This window comes from Piliocolobus tephrosceles, chromosome 3 (assembly GCF_002776525.5).
Source record: "Piliocolobus tephrosceles isolate RC106 chromosome 3, ASM277652v3, whole genome shotgun sequence".
Classification (NCBI taxonomy): Eukaryota; Metazoa; Chordata; class Mammalia; order Primates; family Cercopithecidae; genus Piliocolobus; species Piliocolobus tephrosceles.
In genome coordinates, this window is record NC_045436.1 from 132912189 (window position 1) to 132939298 (window position 27110).

A 27110-nucleotide genomic window follows, 5' to 3' on the forward strand; every position below is an offset into this window, starting at 1 on the left:
AGAATATTGTTAACAACAGTAGTTAAACAGCCTAATGAAGCATCAGCCTGTATCTTCTAAACTGTATTAGATTCACCCTTCTCGCAGTCAGCAAGGCTCTTCCTGTAGTATAACCCTTAATTCTTGGCGTTGCTAGTCCCCCACCCCCGCCGCCCGCCCTTTTTTTGGTAGTTTGTCTTATTTTCTACCTTTTGATAATTAAGCCATACTGATGGCTTACTGGGTGCCTTAAAAGGCTCAGATCTGGCCTTTTAGACTTTTTACTGTTAACAATTCTTTTTTAATTCACTGAAATTTTCCCTGTTACTTTTATACTGTTCTTCTTGTTCTAGTGATAGAATCAGCCTCAGTTTTTACCATGAAGGTAAATATGTCTGTTGGACCAGAGGGATGTACTTAGGTGGTCTTTAAATTCTCCTCTACCTCTAAAATTCTGTAGTTCTGTGTTCCATCTGCTGATACTACCCCAGACACTTGAAATCACAACATTTCATCCTGGCGTTAGTTCTTTTTATTTTATTATTTTCTATCTTTGACTCTGCCACTCATTTTCTTTTAAAAACTCTTAGTCCTGGGTATGGTAGCGAGTACCTGTAATCCCAGCTAGTCAGGAGGCTGAAGTGGCAGGATTGCTTGAGTCCAGGATTTCAAGGCAGCAGTGAGCTATGATCATGCCACAGCACTCCAGCCTGGGCAACAGAGTAAGACCCCATCTCAAAAACAAAAAGAAAAAAAAAATATTCTGAGCCCCTCACAGTTCTTCTGCAGCCGTAACCATACAGGCAATGCAGCAGTGTTACCAGGGTTATTCTCCTTTCCTCTCATGAAGGTGCATTTGAAAACAGTGACCGAATGTTTAGAATCTCATGTTCTTATAATATCTTTAATCTTCTTTGGTTTAGAAATGCTCCAATGTGCATTTCCTTTGAATGTTGAACATTTTGTTGATGCTCAAAAGCTTTCAGATTTTGGAGCATTTTGCTATTCAGGTTTTCAGATTAGGGATACTCAACCTGTAGAATATAGAGAGACAAATTTTAGGCTTGTGATCCAGCTTTAAAGCAGTAAGTTTTACTTCCTTCAATTTGGTATGAGACTCTTTATAGTAAGACTCTCCTGTATTTGACTTGCCTTTGCCAGTTTACCACTTGTATTCTCACTTTATGGTCTCATAATTAAAACTTCAAATTGTAACATGCCAGGTTTTTCATAAGGAAAATGCTAAACCTCCTAGTTTCTCAAATACGATATTCTTTTGTCTCACTGAGACCTCCGCCTTTACAAATTGCCATTCCTGTAGCTTAAAATTCTTTCACCTATTACGTGTTTCTGTCCTTCAGCCTGTTGCTTCTCAAACTTAAGTGGTCATACATTATCACATGGAGCCCTTGTGAAAATGTAGATTCTGGTTGTTAAGGCTAGGATAGGGCCCAAGATTTTGCCTTTGAAAACAAGCTCTCAGAGGATGGTGATGCTGCCCATCCCTGCACCATATTTGCATTAAAAAGAATCTTGACTCCTGACAGATTTACTGTCATGAAGAATATTTCCTCTTGTGTCCCCCCTCTAATTCCCCCCTCTAATTCCCAAGGTACACATAATTGTTCCTTGCCCAGTGGTAGCATTACACAGTATATACCTTCATTATACCTCTTACTATAATTATTTAGATATCTATCTTCCTGCTCAATTGCAGTTTTTCCTACGGGGACTGTGTCTTTCACTGTTGTGTACTCAAAGCCTGCTGTACTGTTTAGCAGAAAATAGGCTTTAACAAGTGTTTATTGCTGAATAGATGGTGTTATTACAGACTATTTGCAGTTATATAGTCAAATATATACTGAATATTGAGAATGTCTGTTTTATTTTGATTGATAGTAAAGAGAAAGTTAATATGAGCCTGAATTACTTTTTTTCTTGTAGTTGTTTTTTAGGAGGGGAGAAAAAGCCTCAAATGTACCTCAGCCATAGGTATTTGCTTGAAAATAATGTTCTAGTCTTCAGTACAAACAAAATGTTTTGAAGTCTCTGTGATAACATATAGTATTTCTCAGGATAACTTTGTGGAAGTAAGATTTTTAGAAAACTAATGACAATTTATTTTTCTTTTCACATAAGGAGAAGTACAAATGTCTACTACAAGACGAAAACGTAGTATGTTATGTTGTTTACCGTAAGCTGTAGTAAAATGAGCTCGATTGTTGACAGGTATGTTTTTGAAGACTCTTATTTTAAGTTATATATAGTTATTTTAAAATGCGCTATTGGAATGATGGTCTATATGAAATTGATAGAAGGAGTTTTATGCCTAAACATAATTACTGTTGCATTCAGTTTCTGTATTAAACAAATATAGTGTAAAAAAGTAAGTAAGGTATATCAATATTTTTCTAGAGCCAAAGTCAGCAACATATGACTTACGTGTTTTAAATGAGTCCTGACCTGTAATTTTGAGTGATTTGGTCATAGCTGCTCTGAAGGAAATTCTGACAGTTGCAGATGTTTCCTTGGAACCTTGTAGAGTCCTTTTTCTTCTTATCTAACTTCATCCCTTCAAGCATCTTAGCATTTGTGACTGATAAGAGGTAACTATAATTAGGATTTCATTAGTTAAAATTGTAATCTTTACATCTTACTCTTGGGAAAAGGGTAAATCTCCATATTCCTTTGATTTTAATACTTGAAATTTTTGGAGGAGGGTAGAAGGGGGCAGAGAGGGTTAAAAAAACTATTGGGTACTGTAGTCACTACTTAGGTGGTGAGATCATTGGTACACGAAACCTCAGCGACACGCAGTCTACCCATGTGAAAAACCTGCACATATACCCCGGAACTTAAAGTAAAAGTAGAAAAGAAAAGACTTTAAGTTGTCTTCGTTTTTTACATTTTAGCATCTCTTATCATAATGTAATTGGTAGCACTCTTTTTTTCTTTCTTAAGGGCACATAAAATAGTGGTGATCTTAACAGTCAATAATATCTTAAATTTGATATAATCCAATAACATTTTTAAAGCATCTACTCTTTGACAGCAAATGTACAGAATACTTTTTTATATGTTATTTAACCTCAATTATTACGTAAGATTTTACAGATAAGAAAACTGTAGGTCAGAGAGGTTAAATAATTTTTTAAAGTCACATAGCTAGTAAGATATCTGGAATTTTTACTTGTGTTGGTTTGGACATTAAAGTTGTTATGCTTTTATTGCACTGTTTTGGGTGCTCCATCCATTGGGGATTCTTGAAGAGTTTTGCACATAGACTTGTACACAGAAGTGACTTTTGACATCTGGGGACAACTTTTCTCCCTTTCTATGAGCTAAATAGTAAAGATATATACTCCACCAGAACTTAAGGTCTGAGGAGCCAGAAACTTCCTTAAAGAGGCCTGCCTGCCCCATGGCCATAGCTTTGAACTGTGCCATAGTTACAGGTGGAATTAATGATAGTCTTTTCCTTGGAAAGGATATTTCTTCACTGCCTTTGACAGATAAAATATGAATTTGGCATTATGCTTTTCCCATTCTAGATAGTATGACATCTAGGGATGACATTAGTGTTTTCAGACATAAAGCAGTGATTATTAATATGGGTTCCTTATCTCTGAATGTCATGAAAGTTAGGAACTCTGTCCTCAGAAAATTCATGTACATAAAAAAATTTTTAATAAATTTCAGGGCATACATGGAATCCCCAAAGTTCATACATACACCTCCACCATGATACAAGTGTTAACAGATGATCTCAATAGTGACCCCATTTTATAGCGCATAGGCCTTTATAGGCCATAGAAAGGTGTGGCTAAAGGAGTGAATAGTGAATTTATATAAAACCTCATAAATCAGCAGAAACTTTAATCTTGCTCCTAGGGTTGAGTTAGCCACCAGTGCGCTTGATTTTGTTTTTTAGGAATGGTCTTTCCTTACATCTTCCCATAGCCAGCCCCTTGTTGTCACTTAGATCCTAGCTCACCATGTCCCCCACTAACCACTCAGACTCTAGTAACTAAAACATCACCCCTTTAAAAAAAATTAAAACTCATCACCCATTTTTATACTTGTTTCTATCTACTGGAAATTAAGGATGGGTATGGCAGCTCACACCTGTAATCACACTTTGGGAGGCTGAGGTGGGAAGGTCATTTGAGCCCAGGAATTTAGGACCAGCCTGGTCAACATAGCAAGACCCTGTCTCTACAAAAATTTTTAAAAACTAGCCAGTCATGGTGGGGCATGTACCTGTGGTCCCAGCTACTCAGGAAGCTGAGGCAAGAGGACTTCTTGAACCCAGGAGGCTGAGGCTGCAGTGAGTCATGTTCATGCAACTGCACTCTAGCCTGGGCAGCAGAGTAAGACACTGTCTCTAGAAAGAAAAAAAAAGGAAAAAGTGTAGGAAAGCAGCTGAATGTCTTGTTCGTTGTTTACTCAACATGTCCAGAACAGAGCACATGAGTGCTAATACATGTTTGTCAAATGAATGAGTAAATGAATGAAATGTATTAATATAAGTTAATGCATTAGATTGTGATGTTTATGAGTAATTTGTGGTTTTATAAAGTAAATAAGAAAAAATTTAAATTACGCTGTTATAGTTAACAAAAATCATTTTATATAATGGCAAACACTGACTTTCTGTAAGTTTTTACTGATTACTAAAAGTTTGAAACAAGATATTTAAACTGGTTAAATTCTTGTTTAGCGTAATGTGTTCATAATATAGCTAAGTATAAATACTTTTACAATTTATATATATAATAAACTTAAAAATATAATTATTACTGAATTGTGATTTTCGAATGTTTACTAGGAAATAGGTTAGTGGTTTGAATTTTATAATCCATTAACTTTACAAAAATTCTGGGGTGTAACTGAGTTGATTTACATGTCATTTTAGTATTGCTGTTGCTTAGCGAGTCTGCTCTTATTTTCTCTATCCACTTTCTTTTAGAGATGACAGTAGTATTTTTGATGGGTTGGTGGAAGAAGATGACAAGGACAAAGCAAAAAGGTAGTTTGATTAGAGATGTAAAATAGTAAATAAGTGAATAATAAATATAATGGTAAATAGTGAATGAATGATTTCCAAAAGCTATCTGCTTTAGGAGTTTAGATATATTAGCAAGGTGGAAGAACTTAGAATATTGGTATGTAGTTTATAAATTAAATATCTTCTGACCTTTTGGGAAAGTATTATGCTTTGCTTAAACAGAAACTGAATTAGAAAATCTGACTTCCCAAAGCAGATAATTACAGGTATCATAAAATGATTGTTTTATAAATTATCAAGTTTATTTTTCTCAATAGCTCTTTGTTTACTGGTTACTGCTTCACATAGAATAGCAGTCATTATTCATTTAGCACATGTATTTATAATAACCATATAAGTTAACAATCATTGGAAGTGTTAGATTAAATAAAACCTGTGATTTGAATGCAGTTTTTCTTATTGGCATTTTCATAAAAACATGTATGTCAAATGCATGATTTGTAAAATTTTCTTTAATAATAAACTAAGCTGAAAAATTATTGCAGATTAACCGTATATTGTTGGTAACCTGGGAGATACTTGTTACCATCTATGTTGATAGAAGTACGTGCTGTGTCATGTCTCAGTTAACATTGTATTAAACTACTTGTGTAATTAAACGGATTGTTTGAAAAATGCGTATTTTTCATTTCATCAGAGTATCTAGAAACAAATCTGAAAAGAAACGTAGAGATCAATTTAATGTTCTCATTAAAGAACTGGGATCCATGCTTCCTGGTAATGCTAGAAAGATGGACAAATCCACTGTTCTGCAGAAAAGCATTGATTTTTTACGAAAACATAAAGGTAAATTTTTAACTTTGTATAATGGAACAGACTCTCAAAGCATTAGTTAGAATCTTGGCAGAGATGCTTAAGATTGGATGCTTCCTTGGCTTTTTTAAGAGAGAGAAATCAATTGCATTTTAAAAGATTTCCTAATATGTTCATTCTTTCATTCAACAAACATTTATTCCATGCCGACTACATGATAAATCCTCATGATGCAGGGTAACAGTCCTGAATTTCAAGTAAGTCAAGCCAGGGCAGACAAACATGTAAGCACATAATTACAAATATGAGTAGTGCTTGTAAACTGCAGCAAAAATACAGGAAAGAGTATATCAGGGAGACTTTAAAAATAGTTGATTTTTCAACTGAGTCTTTTAGATTAAGGAAGACAGCATGTCACACAAAGGGAATATGTGCAAAAGCAGAGAAGCAGGGAGACTTCATTGTCACTGAAGCATGTTTGTGTTGGAAAATTAGGGGTGTATTTGAAAGAAAGGAAAAAGCTAGATAATATAAAGTTCTTATATGTCATTTTAAAAGGTTTTTTCAATATATATCTAGTAAATCAACACTATAAAATAAAGTATTTGTTAATAGAAGAAAATCATCTTGACAAATGAGTTATGAAAAGAAAATTTAAAGAATATTAAGTATTTTGGTAACAGATAATAGATTAAAAAAAAAAAAAACCTGTAGAAGGAAGTTTCCTTTTTCAAATGCAAATGAAACTGTAAAACTCAGGACAGTTAGTAATTAGTGCCTCTGTTTTACTTCTGCCTAGCTCAGTTGGTAATGCCTTACCAGACTGGTTTATGTTCCACCACTCGTTGAAACTGTTTTTGTTAATTTCACTTATGACGTTACCTTCCTATCCCCCAATAAAGCAATAGCTTTTTCTTATACCTCATCTTCTTCTGCATCTCTACAGCACTGGAAATTTTTATCCTTCCTCCCTTGGGCTTCCCTTATATTGTACTTTCACCTCCCCTTTTCTAACTGAAACTAACTTCTTTCCTCTCTCTTTTTCTGCCCTCTAAATGTGACATTCCTAAGTCTTATCCTTGTTCTCTTGCTTTCTGTACACTCTCTCTCTTGCTTATCTCATTCCATAGCTTCAGCTATTGTGTCTCTCTTAAACTACCAGATTTCTATTTTTAGATGCAAACATTTTAGCCATGTATTTCCAGATAACTTCTAGATCTTTCTTTTGCATGTCCTCAAACTCAGTGCATCTAAAATTGAATTTATTTTCATTGTGTCAAGTTACCTCTTTCTCTTAACTTGCCTTTTTTCATTTTTATACTACCGTCCTTTTAGTCACCTAAGACTTAAACCTGAAAAAATTTTAGGATTTTTTTTCATCTTCCTTAGCGCCATATCACAGTTGCCAAATTCTGTTGATTCTTTTGTAAATGTGTCAATATTTATTGCCACCACTATCATTACATTTTACCTCTACAAATAGTATCTCACTAACCCTCAGTGACTGTTAAATGGCACACTCATTGAAATCAGTCCGAAAATACTAGGAGTTCAATAAATGATTGTTGAATGAAATGAAATGCATATATTTCCCCCTGACAATAGAGGATGAATTTTGGCATTAGGTAATTTGTTTTTTCAAAATCAGATACAAAATTCTCACAAAAGTAGTATTTCTGTTATATGAAATATATATACATATCATCCTAAAATAAGCCTATGTTTAATGAAACTTGATTGGATTTGTGGGTTTAAATCCTTTTCCCAAATGTATATAATTGATATGAATTTTAAAAGCACTATATTCTACACATTTAGTAGCTATACTTCTTAGTTACTCTTCATATTTCATTACAGGCGTTTCTCATATGCTAACTTATTAGACAGAATGCTGTATTTCTGTATCTGATGATAAAATCAGAATTTAGCTTATACTTACTACAAAGTAGAGTATATTTTGTAGAATATGGTCTACGACATAGATTTTTATTCTGCCTGCTTGTTTTAATATGTCTACATTTAAAAATAGAAAAAATGTGTTACTAGGTTTTATCATTTATTAATAGCTTTTTCATAACTAAATCTATTAGAAGTATGTAGTGAAATAAAATAGTCACAATTGTTACAAATATATGTCCCACAGCAGGGATCTCCAAATTTTTGACCAGCTATCTACTATTGTACAAAGAGGACACTAAGAAAAATCACTGTGGGAATATTACTGTAGTAAAGTTTTTGTGCAAAATATTAATTTAGTCTCTTTGATTAATTAAGATGGAGCACTTAAGATTGGGAAAAAGCTTTTTGCCCAGCAGTAGGCAGCTAAGGCCTTCTGTATTGAAAGCAAATCGAGTGACCTCTTTGGCCTTTTTCAGCTAATTTCCCTAATGCTGCTCTAGACATTGCTATTTGAATGCCAAGGGAAGGAAAAGGAAAAAAAGAATGTCTTCAAAATTCTTGGAGCAAAAATCTTGTTTGGTCCTTGTGTCAAATAGTATGCAATCTCAGGCCCATCAGCAACATAACAGAGCACCAAGAGAAAAACTAAAGAGACTGGTATCACCAAGAGACCAAATCCAAGGAGATAACTTGCCACGTTGTCTCAAATGTTTCATCATACCAAAACCTGGACCTTTTGATATCTACTCAATAAATGTTAATGCTTTAATTAGACTGGGAAGAGAGAAGACAACTTGTAGGACTTTTGTACTCCTCCGGTGGTTGGAGTATGCCACTAATATGTCAATCTGTTTACAGAAATCACTGCACAGTCAGATGCTAGTGAAATTCGGCAGGACTGGAAACCTACATTCCTTAGTAATGAAGAGTTTACACAATTAATGTTAGAGGTATGTCCAGATTTAATTTTTGAAAGTTTTGTTTTCCTCAAAAAAGAAATCACCGGGTGACTTAATATACATGTGTACCTTGGCAATATTGCAAGTTGAGTTCCAGACCACTGCAATAAAGCTAATATTTCAATAAAATGAGTCACATGGATTGTTTTGTTTCCCTGTGGTCTGTTAGGTGTATAATAGCATTATATTAAAAAAAATTGATCATACCTAAATTTAAAAATATTTTATTGCTAAAAAATTCTAACAATCACCTGAGCCTTCAGCAAGTCTTAATCTTTTTGCTGGTGGAAGGTATTGCCTCAGTGTCAGTGGCTACTAACTGATCAGGGTGATGGTTGCTGTAGGTTGGGATGGCTGTGGCAGTTTCTTCAAATAGTCAGCAATGAAGTTTGCCACATCGATTGATTCTTCCTTACAAGAAGATTTCTCTGTAATGTGCAATGCTGTTTGATAGCATTTTACCCAGAGTAGAACTTCTTTCAAAATTACAGTCAGTACTCTCAACCCCTGCTGCTGCTCTGTCAACTAAGTTTATGTAATATTCTGTATCCTTTGCTGTCTTGTCAACAATATTCACATCTTCATCAGGAGTAGAGTCGATCTCAAGAAACCACTTACTTTACTCATCAGTGGAGCAACTCCTCATCAGTTCAGGTTTATTAGGAGATTGCAGCAGTCAGTCACATCTTCAGACTGCACTTCTAATTCTAATTCTCTTACTATTTCCACCACATCTGCAGTTACTTCCACCACTGACACGTTGACCCCCTCAAAAGTTATCCACAAGGGTTAGAATCAACTTCTTCTTAACTCTTGTTAATGTTGATATTTTGTCCTTCTCCCATGAATCACAAATGTTCTCATGCCATCTAGAAGGGTGATTATTTCCAGAAGGTTTTCAGTTGACTTTGCCCAGTTCCATCACAGGAATCACTATGTGGGAGCTGTAGCCTTGTGAAATGTATTTCTTAAATAAGACTTGAAAGTCAGAATTATTCCTTAACCCATGGGCTGCAGAATGGGTGTTGTGTTAGCAGGCATGAAAACAACATTAATCTCCTTGTACATCTCTATCAGCACTCTGGGCAACCAAGTACATTGTCAGTGAGTAATAGTATTTTGAAAGAAATCTATTTTTCTGACCAGTAGGTCTCAACAGTGGGCTTTAAATATTCAGTAAACCATGTTGTCAACAGATGTGCTGTCATCAGATGTCCTGTTATCCAGGGTTTGTTGCTCTATGTATAGGGCATACTTCTTAAGGGCTTTGGGACTTTTAGAATGGCAAATGAATATTGGCTTCAACTTAGAAGTCACCAGCTGCATTTGCCCCTGACAAGACAGTTAGCTTGTGTTTTGAAGCTTTGAAGCCAGCCTTAGCTTCTCTTTTCCAACTTTGAAAGTTCTAATGGCATCTTCTGCCAATAGAAGGCTGTTTCATCTGCATTGAAACTCTGGTATGTAGTGTAGCCACCTTCATCAATGATCTTACCTAGGTCTCCCGGATCACTTGCTGTAGCTTCTACATCAGCATTTGCTGCTTCACTTTGTACTTTTATGTTACCTCATGAACCAACCTCTGTTCACTTCGAACTTTTCTTCTGTAGTTTCCTTACCTCTCTCTGCCTTCACAGAATTGAAGAGAATTAAGGCCTTGCTCTGGATTAGGCTTTGGCTTAAGGGAATGGTGTGCTGATTTGATCATCTATACAGAACACTCAAACTTTCTCCATATCAGGAATAAGGCTGTTTCACTTTCTTAGCATACATGTAGTTGCTAAAACTTTTCTTTTTCATTCACAACTTTGCTACTTGTTTGGTTGCAAGAGGTCTAACTTTTGGCCTGTCTCGGTTTTCGACATGCCTTCCTCACTAAGCTTAATCACATCTAACTTTTGATTTAAAGTTAGAGATGAGGGACTCTTCCTTTCACTTGAATACTTAAAGGCCATTGTAGAGTTATTAATTGGCCTACTTTCAATATTGTTGTGTGTCTTGGAATGGGGATCTCCAAGGAGAGGGAGAGGGATGGGGGAATGGCCAGTGAGTTGGTGGAGCAGTCAGAGCACACACAACATTTAAGTTCGCCATCTTATGTGGGCGAATCACCATTACAGATATAGTAATAATGGGGAAAGTTTGAAATAATGCAAGAATTACCAAAATGTGACACGAGACACAATGTGAACATATGCTATTGAAAAAAATGATGCTGATAGACTTACTTGACCCAAAGTTGCTACAAACCTTCACTTTGTAAAAAAAACAAAAAGCAAAACACAACCCAGAAACTGAAGTTCAATAAAGCGAAGCACAATTAAACAAGGTATGCCTGTATAAATAGATTATGGCCACATCTCAAGTCTGAAGCAAGGTATTTGGCAAATTGAGTTACTTTTCTGTTTGTATTTTAGATGGGACAGTTAATTGTGTGTGATTAATTCTTTATGTATTCAGCAGAAATGTTACCATATGAAAATTTGTTAGCATATAAATATAAACATTTAAACCTGTACTTTAAATCAGAAAAATAAGTGAATAATTTTTATGTATTAGCTCATTGAATCCTTATAACACTCCTATGAAGTAAACACTAGTATCTGTTTCTTGCTTTCAGATGGGGAAATTGAGGAACACTGTCTCTTTTTTTTGGAGACGGAGTCTTACTCAGTTGCCCAGGCTGGAGTGCAGTGGCACGATCTGCCCACTGCAACCTCTGCCTCCCAGATTCAAGTGATTGTGCCGCTTTAGCGTCCCAAGTAGCTGGGATTACAGGCATGTGTCACCGTGCCCAGCGATTTTTTTTATTTTTAATAGAGACGAGGGTTTACCATGTTGGCCAGGCTGATCTCGAACTTGATCTCAGGTGATTCACCTGCCTTGGCCTCCCAAAGTGCTGGGATTACAGGTGTGAGCCTGGCAAACAGTTGTCTGCTTTTGACCCTGTTATGAAATAATACTGGCATTATGGTACTAAAGGGTTGAAAAAAATAATTCATGAGTTTGCTCGAATGACAAGATTTCTACTTCTGTATTAGCAAAGACTGGATTTGTTTGAGCCATTCTAAAAGATAGGCATCTACTCAAAATAAGTTCTTTGTGATATCCAGATCTCTTTCCCAAAAGAAGGGGACATGGGGGAGGGTACCATTTTCTATATATTCATCAATTACGTAGAGTTAGGGAAGGTTACTCTAACTCCCAGCTCTATAAATTATATACTGCAAGTACTTTTACTTGTGCTACACTGGTGCTACAGATACAAGGATTAATAAGATATACATGGTTCCTACCAGAGGTCACTATCCTTTTCGAGAACCATTTAATTAAACAAGAAATTAAGAGTTTAGTGTGCTAACCATTTTAATAGAAGAATCCCTCTTGTGGTATCTTTTCCACTATGTATCTTCTACTTCTTCTCCACTGGATCTTCCTTTCCCTTTGACTACAAATATACTTGCTCTTTTTTTAAATGCCTTCTCTTGATACTTCACCCCCTTAGAACTGTTTGCCTTTTTCTTTCCTTCTAAAGTTCATGAATGAATGACTTGTAATAGCCTTCTGATTTTGTACTCAATTTTTAAACTCATTGTAGTCTGACTTGCCTTCCTGTTAACATAACTTTTTGAAAATCACCAAAATTCATTTCTCATTCTTATTCTTTATTTTATCTCATTTTATACCAAACCATTCCTCTCCTCTTCACGTTGTCATTCTCTCTTCAATTGATTCCTTGATGACAGTGTGTTCTGTCTTTATCATAATTTTCTTTTTTGTAATTTTAATTTTTATTACTATTTTGAGGCAGGGTCTCACTCTGTTGCCCAGACTGGAGTGCAGTGACGTGATCATGGCTCATTGCAGCCTCTGCTTCCTGGGCTCAAGTGATCTCACCTCAGCCTCCCAAGCAGCTGGGACCATAGGCATGTGCCACCACACTTGGCTAATTTTTAAATTTTCTTTCAGAGACAAGGTTTCGCCACATTGCTCAGGCTGGTCTCAAACTCCTGGGTTCTAGTGATCTTCCCGCCTTGGCTTCCAAATTGGCTTCCTGTCACAGGCGTAAGCCACTGCACCCAGCTTTCTCTGTTATTTTCTCTGGACTTTTTCTCTTCCTCATCCCTTATATGTAAATAATTCTTCCAGGATTTGTCTTTTGTAGATCTCATTTCTTCAGCTGTCACTTCTGTGCCTAGGATTCTCAAATGAAAATACATTGTAGTGTATAAAGTACAAAATTGCTTTTTTATTAAGTCTTATACTCCCTGCTCTGACTTCTCTTCTGAAATTGAGCTTCACATTTCTCAATGCTTGCTCAAAGTACTTTCTTTATTCCTAATACTACTGATTTCATTGAGATTCCCATTAGCTTAATTATTCCAAAAGCCACTATGATTTTCCTAACTGAATTTTCTTTTCCCTCTAAATCCATTTAACACTCTGCTTCCACACTACTCTTATTGAAGCACAGCTCCCTGCCCTAAAATCTTATATTGGCTTACCATTGTATACAGAATATAAATTCTTATGTCAAAGCCTTTTATGATATGAACTCAGCCTAATTTTTCACCTTAATTTCCTGCTACTCCCTTTTACTTTATTCACCATGTATCTCCTTAAACTTCAAATGTACACCTCTATGTTAACATATCCATGATAATAATGTGTTCCTTTGTGTGCCTACAAAACATTTTGATGTCTTGTGTGCTTTGGAGATGTCAGCATCTTCAAATAAGCCATGATACTGTATATACATGGTTGGATCATGTAATATACCTAGTGATGAAGGTAGAACATTGTCTCTATCTTTTAGAGACCAGTTGTCCAATAGATGGCCAGTGAGAGACTTTTTTTCTCCAGAAGCATTTAAAAATGAACAAAGATACATACTAAGATATTGTAAAGGGGGAAAGCTAGTATTATATTTTGACAGAACTTTGGATGTTTCCATATTAAATCCTTTGTCATTTATCTCAGATTTTTATTTCTGTCCTATGAAATACTTTCTTCTTTTCATTTAACATATCATTATGTTTAATTTCAGGCTCTTGATGGTTTTTTTTTAGCAATCATGACAGATGGAAGCATAATATATGTGTCTGAGAGTGTAACTTCATTACTTGAACATTTACCAGTAAGTATAAAGATCCTACAATCTACTTCTTATTAAAATGCCTATTTTAAATATTCTAAAGCACTAGGAAGTGGATTTTGAGAGCAGTGTATAACAGTGGTTAAAGGGGTAGGGATAAGAGCTGTAAGTATGTCTTTGTTTTAGCATGTGTTTTCTCAAAGCTCAGTCATAACTAATCTGTAGTAACTTAATATTCAACTACAGTTATGCATCACTAAATAACGGGAATATGTTCTGAGGCACTTCTGTCACTGTGTGAACATAGTAGAGTATACTTATAAAAACCTAGATGTATATAACCTGCTACCCACTTAGGCTATATGGTATAGCCTGTTGCTCCTAGACTCCAACCTGTACAGCATGCAGCTGTACTGAATACTATAGGTAATTGTAACACAATAAGTATCTATATGTTTAAAAATACCTAAACATAGAAAAGGTACATGTGAAGGACTAAGACAGTACTGTACACCTTTATAGACTTTATAAACACTGTGCACTTAGGCTTCTTTATATAAAAATGTTTTCGTCAATAATAAATTAACCTTAGCTTATTGTAACTTTTTAACTGTGTAAACTTAAAATTTTTTTTTAACTTTTTTACTCTTGTAGTAACACTTAGCTTAACACTTTGGGAGGCCAAGGCTGGCAGATTGCTTGAGTTCAGGCTTTTGAGGCCAGCCTGGGCCACATGGTGAAACCCCGTCTTTAAAAAAAGACAAAAAATAGCCGAATGTTGTGGTATGTACCTGTGGTCCCAGTTAGTCGGGAGGCTCTAGTAGGAGGATTGCACGGAGCCTGGGAGGCAAAGGCTACACTGGGCCGTCCGTGATAGTGCTACTGGACTCCAGCCTGGGTGACAGAGCAAGACCCTGCCTCAAAAGAAAAAAAAAAAAAACACCACCACAAATACATCATACAGCTGTACAGAAATATTTCCTTTCTTTATATCCTTATTTCAAAAGCTTTTTTTATTTAAAAAACTTTTTTTTTAACTTTTTAAACATTTTTGTTTAAAAAGATGTAGCTGTCATCTCCTATAATAACAGTACCCTTTTGAAATACCTCCTAAGGGACCTGCCTGATGCTGTTTTAGAGTTAACTTACAAATATATATATATATAAGGCCAGGCGTAGTGGCTCACGCCTGTAATCCCAGCACTTTGGGAGACCGAGGCAGGCGTATCACCTGAGGTTGGGAGTTTGAGACCAGCCTGACCAACATGGAGAAACCCCGTCTCTACTAAAAATACAAAATTAGCTGGTCATGATGGTGCATGCCTGTAATCCCAGCAACTTCGGAGGCTGAGGCAGGAGAATTGCTTGAACCTGGAAGGCGGAGGTTGTGGTGAGCCGAGATAGAGCCATTGCACTCCAGCCTGGTCAACAAGAGCGAAACTCCATCTCAAAAAAAAAAAAAAAAAAGTAAATAGAGAATACTCTAAATCATTAAAAGTATGGTAAATACATAAACTAGTAAGATGATTGTTTATTATGTACATATGTACTGTATATAATTTTATGTGCTAAACTTTTATATGATTGGTGGCACAGTAGATTTGTTTACACAAGTGTCACCACAAACACAAGTGCAAAGGATGAGTAATGCATTGATTTATGGCATTACAACAGATACGACATCACTAGATAGTAGGAATGTTTCAGCTCCACTGTAATCTTAGGGCCACCTGTGGTCATATATGCAGTCTATTGTTGACTGAAACGTTGTTAATGCAATGCAAGGTCGTACCACTTTAACCTCTCTTTTTCCTATCTTCTTTATTCTATTGCTAACATTTTAGTGTTTCCGTTTTAATCAGCCTGTTGAAAATGTTAAATCACTGAGAATGTCTTGAGAATGAATTTCTGCTGAGATACTTGTTGCAATTAGGGCAACTCGTAAATATTTTTCTCAATAGAATTACTCATAAAAAAAAACACTCTAAAAATAGTAGATACAAAACTTTTTATGCTGTGTGACTTTGAACTGATAAAGTCATATTGGCCATATTTTAATTTATTATCTATATGACCAAAAGGGTAGAGAATTAGAAAAGTGTGTTTTGTTTGATTAGGATGGTGAATACCTGGTTTGTGTGCTTGCTTTTTTTCTGATGTCTATTTATTAGTATCTACTCTGTGCCAGCCACTGTGCTAGGTGCTGTGCCATAACTGATAGGCTTTTGGGGGGAATTTTCAGTTTTTAATATTTAATGTTACTGAAGATGGAGCTTGTGGTATAAATATTTTGAAGTTACTTATAAACTACTCTTACAATGCCCCTCTATGTCTGGGTGCAGTAGTTCATGCCTGTAATGCTAATGTTTTCAGAGGCTGGGTGGGAAGATTGCTTAAGGCCAGGAATTCAAGACCAGCCTGGGCAACATAGTGAAGCATCCTGTCTCTACAAAAAAATTTTAAAAAGTAGCTTATCTCTGTAACAGGGTAAAGTAATTCTGCTTGTAAATGTCTCTTTCAAGAGATATTGAAAAGTGGTATTTCTCTCCCTTTGATTATTCTGATACTTCATATTTTATAAAGAGAATGAATGGATTTGAGCACTTAAAAGTCCAGGCTCTAAAAGGGCATTTTTTAAAGATGAAAGCCATGCAGTAAATAATTTGCTAATTTCTTTGCTTCATACAGAAAATAACTTTTACTTTCCTACTCTTCTGGGGCTTTATTTTCTAGTTAGCTCAAATAGTAGGATAAGCCCAACATTTAAAAACTTGTTTGAGAGTAACACATGAGATTATTAGCAACACATAAGTAAGCTAGCATAGGCAGAAAAAAGGACAGACTGATTAACTAAATTTTCTGGACAACTTAAAAAAATGTTTTCATAGCAAGAAAACCCAGGGAAAGAATCCCGTTATAGGATTAAGATAATGTTTAAGTAATTTGAAAAAAGTATAGTTACGGCCGGGCGCGGTGGCTCAAGCCTGTAATCCTAGCACTTTGGGAGGCCGAGACGGGCGGATCATGAGGTCAGGAGATCGAGACCATTCTGGCTAACACGGTGAAACCCCGTCTCTACTAAAAATGCAGAAAAACTAGCTGGGGGAAGTGGCGGGCGCCTGTAGTCCCAGCTACTCGGGAGGCTGAAGCAGGTGAATGGCGTAAACCCGGGAGGCGGAGCTTGCAGTGAGCTGAGATCCGGCCACAGCACTCCAGCCTGCGCGACAGAGCGAGACTCCGTCTCAAAAAAAAAAAAAAAGTATAGTTACATGCTTTTCCGTCTCAAAAAAAAGAAAAGTATAGTTACATGCTTTTAAATCATATATAACTGTATTGGGTTTTGTCATGTTTACAGAAACTATAATCTAGTCATAGAGCATCGTTTGCAATGTTTTTGCACTTTCTAAAAGCCTGCTTCTTGGCACTTGCTTGAATTTCATTCAGAATTAGATGTCCTTCATCTCTGTTCTACTGTTACCTTGTATGTACTACTGTCACGATACAGAGAATTGTAATTTTCTGTTTATTTGGATAGTTTTGGTAGTTGTAGCTTCTTACAGTCAGGAACTTTATCTCTGTATCCAGAGTAGCTAGCTAGTTTCTTGGAGAGCCACTCAGTGATTTTTTGTTGAATGTATGAAGATGAGTATGCTACTGGATTTGGCTGTTTTAAAAAATCCCTTTCTAATCTTTAGTGAGTTTATTCCCTTTTGAAATAGACAACATGTGATAGATCTCATTGGAATCGAAGTGTTTGATTAACACTTCCCTCAATAAAAACCCTCTCACCTTCCCATTTTCTTCTGGATAGTTTTTAAAACATTTTTAATTTTAGAACCATTTTTAGATACACAGAAAAATGGACAAGGTAGTACAAGAGAGTTCCCATGTGCCCCATACCGTTTCCTCTGTTACCAACATCTTCTAGATTTTAAAAAATTGTGTCATCCAATCACTAAATGGTAACATTGAGCTAATGTAGAAAAAACAGAAAGGCTATTGATTTATGTCATATAAGTAAATCAGCAGAACTTATATTTCCTTTTCATGAAATGAGTAAGGGAGATAAAAAGATCCAAGTAGTTACCATTTTCTTTTCTTTTACTATTGAATTGTGTTTGAGAACTGAGTGGATGTATGGCCACATAAAGTATGGTCAGCCTCATTTAGAGATTTTGAGTGTAGTGGTTAATGGAAAGTTTGACACCTATTAAAGTGGCAGGAGAGGCAGAGTGGTTGGGGAGGCATTGCTTGTGATCATACTACTCTTGATATAGCCATTCATTTTCTTTTCTCTATGAATATGAAACATCCTATGAAGTTATAGATGGAAAAACAAGGGTAAGATAGGTCACATCATAATTTACCGACGGTAGTAGAAATTGTTAGTAACAAATAATAGTAGAAAACTATAATCATTCTCAAAAATGAAAATTTTAGTTCTTATTAATATTTCAAATTGGTGGCATGTTTTTCTATTAAGACGACGTATTTGTCTATTGTCAGACTGCTATAAAGGACTCCCCAGTACTGGGTAATTTATAAAGGAAAGAGGTTTAATTGACTCACAGTTCAGCATGGCTGGGGAGGCCTCAGGAAACTTATAATCATGGTGGAGGGGAAGCAAACACGTCCCTCTTCACATGGCGACAAGAAGCAGAAGTGCTGAGCAAAAAGGGGGAGAGCCCCTTACAAAACCATCAGAACTTGGGAAAACTCAATATCACAAGAATATCAGCATGGAGGTATCTTCCCCCATGATTCAATCACCTCCCACTGGGCCCTTCCCATGACACATGGGGATTATAGGAACAGCAAGATGAGATTTAGATGGGGACACAGCCGAACCATATCAGATTAATTTTTGCATCAATATCGTGTGCTGTTGTATTTTGATTCTTTATTTTGTCAATAGAAGGCAACTTTCTAGCATTTGTGTTATTCAGGCCTGAATTTTTTTTATTATCTTTTGAGACAAGAGTCTTACTCTGTCGCCTAGGCTTGAGTGTAGTGGTAGGATCTCGGCTCACTACAGCCTCTGCCTCCTGGATTCAAGTGATTGTCCTACCTCAGCCTCCCGAGTAGCTGCAACTGTAGGTGCACACCACCATGCCCAGCTAATTTTTGTGTTAGCAGAGACGGGGTTTCTCCATGTCGGCCAGGCTGGTCTCGAACTCCTGACCTCAGACAGTTGGCCTGCCTCAGCCTCCCAAAGTGCTGGGATTACAGGCATGAGCCACTGCACCCAGCCATGCATGAATTTTTAGTTCACTAATCCTTTAGGTGTAGAGGCTTTTCAGACTTCCAGAAAAATCCTTTATTGAAATACAGATATATTTTTGGTGTGGTTACCCTTTAAGCCATTATGAAATACCTCCTTAGTCTAAAATCAGTTATTGTACTAATAACTGTTAAACACAGGGCACGGTGTTAATGTGCCTTGATTGGAAGTGAGAAAGATAAAAGGTGTAAGAGATAGGCCCTTTTATTCACCTATAGGGCAACAGGGCATAGACATTAAAATATAGTCATCCTTTGGTATCCATGGGGGATTGGTTCCAGCACCCGCTGCAGATACCAAAATCCATGGATGGTCAAGTCCCATAGATAAAATGGTGTTGTATTTACATGTAACTTACACACATCTTCCTATTTACATTAAATCATCTCTGTTTGTAATAACTAATACAATATCAATGCTATGTAAATATGTGTTATACTATATATAGTGTTTAGGGAATAATGATTAGAAAAATGTCTGCACATAGTCAGTACAGACACAACCATTTGTTTTTGTTTTTGTTTTTGTTTTCCTGAAGAGTTTTGATCCATAGTTGGCTGAATTCTGCTAAATGGGAAATGAATGATGCAAGTAATAAATACTAAAGGAATTTTATTTTTAATGTGGATTATGGTGTTAAGGGAATGCTTTCTTGAAAGAAGTAATTTGAACTGGTCTTTGAAAGGTGAAAGATACAGATATGTAAAGAAGGGGATGGTCATTTCACTTCATGGAGTGGGCTTGGAGGGCTGGAGAAAAGACAGAAGAAATGATGGGAATGTGTGGCCTATATGAAGAATAGTATTAGGTTGGTACAAAAGTGATTGCATTTTTTGTTAGTAAAAGTATGGTACCAACCTAATACAACACCCTCTCGCCATTCTTACTGCCTCTGTTTGTTGTTGTTTGTTTGTTTTTTGTTTTTAAGTAGTGGAGCTCTTCAAACAAAATCTTTACAGATGCGTGAAATAAAAACAAAAAGTAGAACTGCTTTAATTTAATGCAGGGGCAGGACCCTGAGCCCTGCCTCACAGCTCCCTTTTACTTCCCCAACTTCTAGTCCCACCTTTACAGTCCTTGAGATACTGTCTCAGTATCCCTAGGATTCCACAGAGCAGTTTGAAATGCAGGAAACTAGGTAGAATGCATAGTAGCGAATGTAAAGTCATGGAAGTTTTGTTATCAATGGTACTTAAGTATCAGAACTATCTTATTCATCTTTGATTCCACAGCTGTGGCACGTTGTAGCTGACCTGATGTTTGCCAGATTGCTATTGATTATCACGATTAAAGCTATGTATTAGCAAGAATTATAATGCTTAACATATTAGATGTCCTTTTGAGGGGGGATAACTAAATACAAGGCTTTTGTACAATGGGATGTAGGATAAATGCCAGGAAAAGATGAAGTAAAGAACATATTGGACAACTGAAATCACACCAAAGCAAAATCTCCTCTTTATTTAGTTTGTGCCTAGTCCTTTATAGTAGGATATACCACCATTGTTTACCATAGATTTGAATACATGTTAAGGCTCTGACTTGTCGCCAGAGATTTTTCTTATTAGCTCTCTTGGTCACATTGTATTTTGAAATAATCAAAATGTTTTGGTGTAACAGCTTTGCAAATAATTTATCAGGATTATCAGGGTCATATTGGTCATGGATTGGATGACAGTATCATCTCAATCTTGTTTTTTGAGATTTGGTCTGTCACTTGACATTTGTTGGTTTTCACAGATAATTGAAAGCTAACTTCTGTGTTTAATAGCGATTATGTACTTTTAAAACAATTGTCTCTTGAATCATTAAAGTTATTTTACTTTTAACAATTTTCTTTTCAGTCTGATCTTGTGGATCAAAGTATATTTAATTTTATCCCAGAAGGGGAACATTCAGAGGTTTATAAAATACTCTCTACTCATCTGCTGGAAAGTGATTCATTAACCCCAGAATATTTAAAATGTAAGTAGTAGCTGTTAAGCAAAAAAGTCAAATGTTATATTTGGTAGCACTATCCTTTTGCAAGTTTATGAAAAATACAGACTTCTTTAAATACAGCATTACACCATATGCCCTGTTAGGTCCTTTTTCAATATTAAAATATATATAAGATGAAATTGTGACCATATTAAAAATCTGAAATCTATTTCAGAGTATATTGAAATCCCATCTTATTTGTTATAATAAATCCTGGACTCCCATTATGCCATAAAGCTGTATTTTATGCAAAAGTGAGACCTGGCAATATATTGCTACTAATTTATAAATAAAACCTTACTGTATTTAATGAGGGAAAAGTAAACTTTCTGATTTTCACCATTGTTAACCAATTGGACATTCAAACTGGAAAAAATTCTGTGTTTCTTTTAAAGTTATTAAATATAAAGATAAATTATCTACTTTGTTAATTAAACAGTCGTTTGTTAGATGTATCTAATTTGCTAGGCACTTGTGCTGTATCATAAAAATATCAAGAATAGTGAAAATAGTTCTCACCATCAAGACACACAACATATTATGGTAGAATCAGACATTTCTACTAGGTCCATTGACAAATTGATTTGACCAGAGTACCTCATTTTTTTCATATATTACCCTGTATAAAATCCAGAATTGTTACAGCACTGTATTTGGCCATTAGCTATTAGATACCTTATTGAATCACCTTTTTCATTATTTTTAAATGTGTCTCATCTGCTACTACATTATCTTAAAGATTCTTTGTGTTTGAATCCTCAAATTCTATAGCATACTGTCTAAAAATTAAGATACACACACGCACACAAATTTGTATGTATCTATAACTTTGGTAAGACTGGATGGCCTTTCAGCGAGAGTTGAGAAAAACAAGACTTGGAGAATTCATTTGAAGCCTTGTTTTAAAACCAAGTTTATATGACATTGACCATTACTAGTTCACTCTAGTCTGGTACTTAGAAAGATTTAGGCTGGATATAATAGATGCCTACAATTAGTATTTGAAACCATGGATGGAATGGTATTGCTTGAGGTAAATATATAGAACAAGGAGAGAAGAATTAGAAAGGTGGAACCCAGCCGAGTCCAGTAGCTCACGCTTGTAATCCCAGCACTTTGGGAGGCTGAGGCGGGCAGATCACTTGAGGCTAGGAGTTTGAGACCAGCCTGGCCAACGTGGCGAAACCCTGTCTTTACCAAAAATTAGCCAGGCATGGTGGTGCATGCCTGTAGTCCCAGCTACTCTGGAGACTGAGGTAGAAGAATTGCTTGAACCCCGGAGGCGGAGGTTGCAATGAGCCAGGATCACACCACTGCACTCCAACCTGGGCGATAGAGTGAGACTCTGTCACAAAAAAAAAAAAAAGAAAAGAAAGGTGGAACCCTTTGGAGATAGCAATAGGAAGACAAAGGAGAAGGTGTTTGCCTTGAAGACCCTACTAAGAATAAAATTGGATGGAGAACTAAATAAAAGCCTTTGGCAGAAAGAGCTTCTGCTTCCAAGAACAGAAATGAAAATGGCAAGAATACTTAAGAAAAGTCTTAATTAAATGGCTTGCGGATCTCCTCGTTAAACGAGTGATATACAGAAGAGTTCTTTCCCCAGAAAAAAGAAAGTTTCATGCCAAAAGAATAAACACAAGTTAAAACACAGGAAAACTGCTTAGAAAATTCGGTAGGTCATTTTGGCCATAATGAAGTTGAGGTACAGGTGGTGTAATTTGTGTTGAGAGAAGGAATAAGGACAGAATTATAAAGGTGCTAATAGTTCATCCTAAGGAATTTGAGTTTTATTTTTTACAGAGTAGAGAGCCAGTGAAGGAGATTTGGGTAGTTTTGTTGTCTGCAAAAAAAGGAATAAAGAAAAAAAATCAGGTAAGTAGTGGAAAGTTCGTTTGGAGAAGGCTAGGAAGAAAACTTGCAGCGGTGGGTTGCCTACCCCAGGCCTACGTGGCTTCTGCTTCATAAAGAGGCCCTGAGTCTGAGAGCTGAATAAGAGCCCTGGATTTCTCTGTCATAGTGGCTCAACTCAGGCTGTGCTCACCTGACCTGCAGATTTCCTACTATACAAATCAAGTGATAGCTTTATGGAGTTACTCCTCAGTTTCATTCCTAGGGTTCAGTTAAACACAACCAGAGATCTTATGGATCATACCATTCTGATGACAAAGCTGGCCCTGCTGCCTGGTACAGTAACTATAACATCTCTTCTGCGTCATGGAGGTCCAGGTCTTCATTGCAGTGGAAGCATCTTTCACCAGCATCTCTGGCCTAGAGAGAGCAGCAGTACCTTGCTTATAAAAGTTGCTGCTACTTTCATCATCTGGTTTGGAAAATTAAAAAAATCACTCAGGTAGAAAATTTTTAAAAGAACCAGACTGGAGACAAAAAGGAAAACCATATAATCCTAGCAATAAAAGTAAGGATGGGCTGAGCACAGTTCATGCCTATAATCCCAGCACTTTGGGAGGCCAAGGTGGGCAGATCGTTTGAGCCTAGGAGTTCAAGACCAGCATGGGCAACATGGTGAAACACTGTCTACACAATAAAGAGAAATACAAAAATTGGCTGGGGTGTGGTGGCACATGTCTGTAGTTCCTGCTACTCAGGAGGCTGAGCTCGAGGATCACTTGAGCCCAGGAGGCAGAGGTTGCAGTGAGCTGAGATCATGCCACTGTAGTCCAGCCTGGGTGACAGAGTGAGACTTTGTCTCAAAAAAAAAAAAAAAAAAGGAAAGGATGGAGAGGAAAGTATATGACTGTTCAGGAAAGTATATGACTGTTAAGTGTGTAAACTCAATAGAACTTGTGATAGGCTCAGACGACCAAGTGACTAAGAATCATCAGTGGGGAATATTGAAGATAGTTAGAATTTGAACCTATTAGGTTAGATGATAAAGCCATCTATGATGATATTAAGAGAAGAATATAAGCTTGAAGTAGTGAGCAAAGAAAGGTGTTACTAGTCCTTGAGTGCTGAAGTAGTACAGTGAAAGTAGTTATAAGTCTAAGAATAATAGGCAAGACTGAATCAGAGTGGCAGAATATGGAGGCATAATGAATACGTATTTCGATTACCTAGATGCAAGGTAATTTGCAACTGCACTAAATTGGTGGGCTTCCTTTGTGAAATAAGTAGCAGGTCTTGGTGACAGATTAGGTTTGGGACTTGTGATGGGAAGAGAAGAGACCAAATTGATATGGTTTCTAACTTGGGAAATAAGCATACATAGACGAAGGGAACTTGAAAGAACGATAAATTCACTTTCAGATATTTTGAATTTAAGTTACTGATGGGACCATCAAGTACAAATGTCCTGAAAGCAAATTATAGGAAACTTTGTCTCACATAAAATGCTAGAGTTGGAGAGAGAGATTTAGGATCAGAAGAACCTTTGTGAAAGCCCCTGGTATGAAAATGGATTAGCAGAAGATATAGGCATAGTCAGTAAGGTAGGAAGGTAAGTTTATGCTGTGGGAATGACAAAGCATGACTTTAAATAAGTGGAAACCCATTGAAGTTAACAATACAAATGTTAGTAATCTTGAGAAGGATAATTGCTGTAGAGGTGTAAGGATGAAAGCCACAGTGTGTGAAGTTAAGGGAAATGAATATATGGAAGATGGAGCCCATAATGAAAAGGAAGGAGATCAATAATACCAAAATAATTAGCAAAACTCCTTTGAGATGGAAGACTGAGCAAATTTAAAAGTAGATAGTAAGGATCCTTGACCAGGTGCAGTGGCTCTCGCTTATAATCCCACCACTTTGGGAGGTTGAGGCAGGAGAATTGCTTGAGCCCAGAAGCTTGCAACCAGCCTGGGCAACATAGTGAGATCCCATTTCTATAAAAAATTAAAAATTAGCCAGGTATAGTGTCTCACATCTGTAGTCTTGGCTACTTGGGAGGCTGAGGAAGGGGGCTCACTAGAGCCCAAGAGTTCACTGCTGCAGTGAGCTGTGATCATGCCACTGCACTCCAACCTGGGTGACAAAGCAAGATGCTATCTCAAAAAAAAAAAGAAAATAAGGACCCAAAGGTGTAGATGCTCAAGGAATAAGGAACAGTGATGTGGCCCGGGTGCTAGAGAAAATAGGAAAGACTATAAATAGTAGAGATGAAAGGATTAGCTTTAGAACATGAAGCAAAACTTTCCTTTGAAAGTAAGTGAAGAAGGAAAAGGATGAATAGATAAAAATAGGAAAACATTAAGTTGTTTGCACCAGAAAATCTATTTTCCCTGTTAAAGACAAAGTGAGGTCCTCTCCTGAAGTTACTCTGCTTTTATGAACTAAATGTTATTGACGACTTCTGTTGGGGAAAATAATGGTCGTAAACTTACACAACTTTTGTGATCTTATTTTATGTGGTATATCATTGTTTTATATCACAAATATGTGATTTTTAAAATCTCTTTATTTCAGCAAAAAATCAATTAGAATTCTGTTGTCATATGCTCCGAGGAACAATAGACCCAAAGGAGCCATCTACCTATGAATATGTAAAGTTTATAGGAAATTTCAAATCTTTAAACAGTGGTGAGTTAAAATGCTTCTCTCACAATGTGTTTTAACTTGTTATTTTTCTATGCTCTTAAAGATATAGATGTTTGAATATCAGTAACAACTAGGTTTTGCTTGCATAACTCACAATACCTTTTTCCCTGTTGTTTTAGTATCCTCTTCAGCACACAATGGTTTTGAAGGAACTATACAACGCACACATAGGCCATCTTATGAAGATAGAGTTTGTTTTGTAGCTACTGTCAGGTTAGCTACACCTCAGTTCATCAAGGTATGTTTCTAATTTTATTTCCCTAAGGGGATTTCAGTTCATATGCTGAGAACTGCCTGAAACTTTCTGCAGACAATGAGGTGGAATGGCTTTGAGTCATTAAATATGCATGATAATACTTTTGAAATGACAAGTTATCAAGACACTCATTAAATTGTATAACTAATTTTTTAGTATATATCCTTTGCAGTTAACCAGTGATTATTATATGTCAATATGCCCTACTTTTGTGGAAGATTTGAGGATCCTTTTGTGTATGGTTCATTATTAAAAGGGAAAGTCCAAAAATCTAGGTTTTTGAAATCTTTATTTTTAGAAGGTCACTTTTAAATTTTTATTTGAAATGTACAAGTGACTCTTTACTACATATAACTTACCTTTTCAAATGTAAAATTAAATATTTTGTTTTTATTCCTGGGCCCAACAAACAGATGATTAGTAGGGAAGTGGAAAAGTGAAATAGTTCAACCACTAGAAACTGACTGGAAAAAGGCAGCCAGGCTAAGATTTAAAATTTAGGCGGGGCCGGGCAAGGCAACTCATGCCTGTAATCCCAGCACTTTGAGAGGGCAAGGTGAGAGGATTGCCTGAGCCCAGTAGTTTGAGACCAGCCTGGGCAACATGACAAGACCCCATCTCTACAAAAAATACAAAAAAATTAGCCAGGCATGGTGTTACACACCTGTGGTCTCAAGTTACTCAGGAGGCTGAGGTGGGAGGATCATTTGAGCCCAGGAGGTCGAGGCTTCCGTGAACTGTGTTTGCATTTTATTTTGAGACAAGAGTCTCACTCTGTCTCAGATAAATTTGGGGGGACATCTTAGTATAGGACAAAGTACTGAATTATTAGAAGATCTTAAAACAGTCTTGCTCTGTTTGTTTTGATCTTATGAAATAATAGTTATTAACGTTTGAGTGCTTACTACATGCTGTGTATATTTTACATGCATTATCTCATTTAATTCTTATGACAGCCCTATAAGGTAGATGCTATTATGATCCCTCATTTTACATTATAAGGAAACAGAGGCTTAGGGAAGTTAAGTTACTTACCCAAAGTCTCAGCTATTAGTGATGAAACTGGGACTTGATTCTATTAATTAATAATTATTTTTTTCTCAAAGCCCAACCTCACAGCTATTACAGAGTGCTGCAGGTCATTCAGGGACACAGAGGCAGGATGGAATACATTGTTTAGTATGACTAGAGTCTAGGGTTAGTGTGTGGAGGGGGAAGAGATAGTGGAAGGTAAGGCTACAAAAGTAATCAGAAACCAGAAATAAAATTTGTTTATTCCTTATTTA

General features: G+C 36.3%; 1 protein-coding gene across 2 annotated transcripts in view; it reads left to right on the plus strand.

Moving 5' to 3' along the window:
* CLOCK (clock circadian regulator) overlaps positions 1-27110 on the plus strand; it is a 118152-nt gene that overhangs the window by 59359 nt on the left and 31683 nt on the right. For both annotated transcript variants that reach the window (XM_023192202.2, XM_023192203.2), the window contains 8 exons: positions 2119-2208; positions 4949-5008; positions 5685-5833; positions 8558-8649; positions 13703-13792; positions 20876-20996; positions 25437-25550; positions 25688-25806. In XM_023192202.2, coding sequence (XP_023047970.1) covers positions 2162-2208; positions 4949-5008; positions 5685-5833; positions 8558-8649; positions 13703-13792; positions 20876-20996; positions 25437-25550; positions 25688-25806 — 792 coding nt within the window. In that variant the 5' untranslated portion in view covers positions 2119-2161. The remainder of the gene's footprint in view (positions 1-2118; positions 2209-4948; positions 5009-5684; positions 5834-8557; positions 8650-13702; positions 13793-20875; positions 20997-25436; positions 25551-25687; positions 25807-27110) is intronic.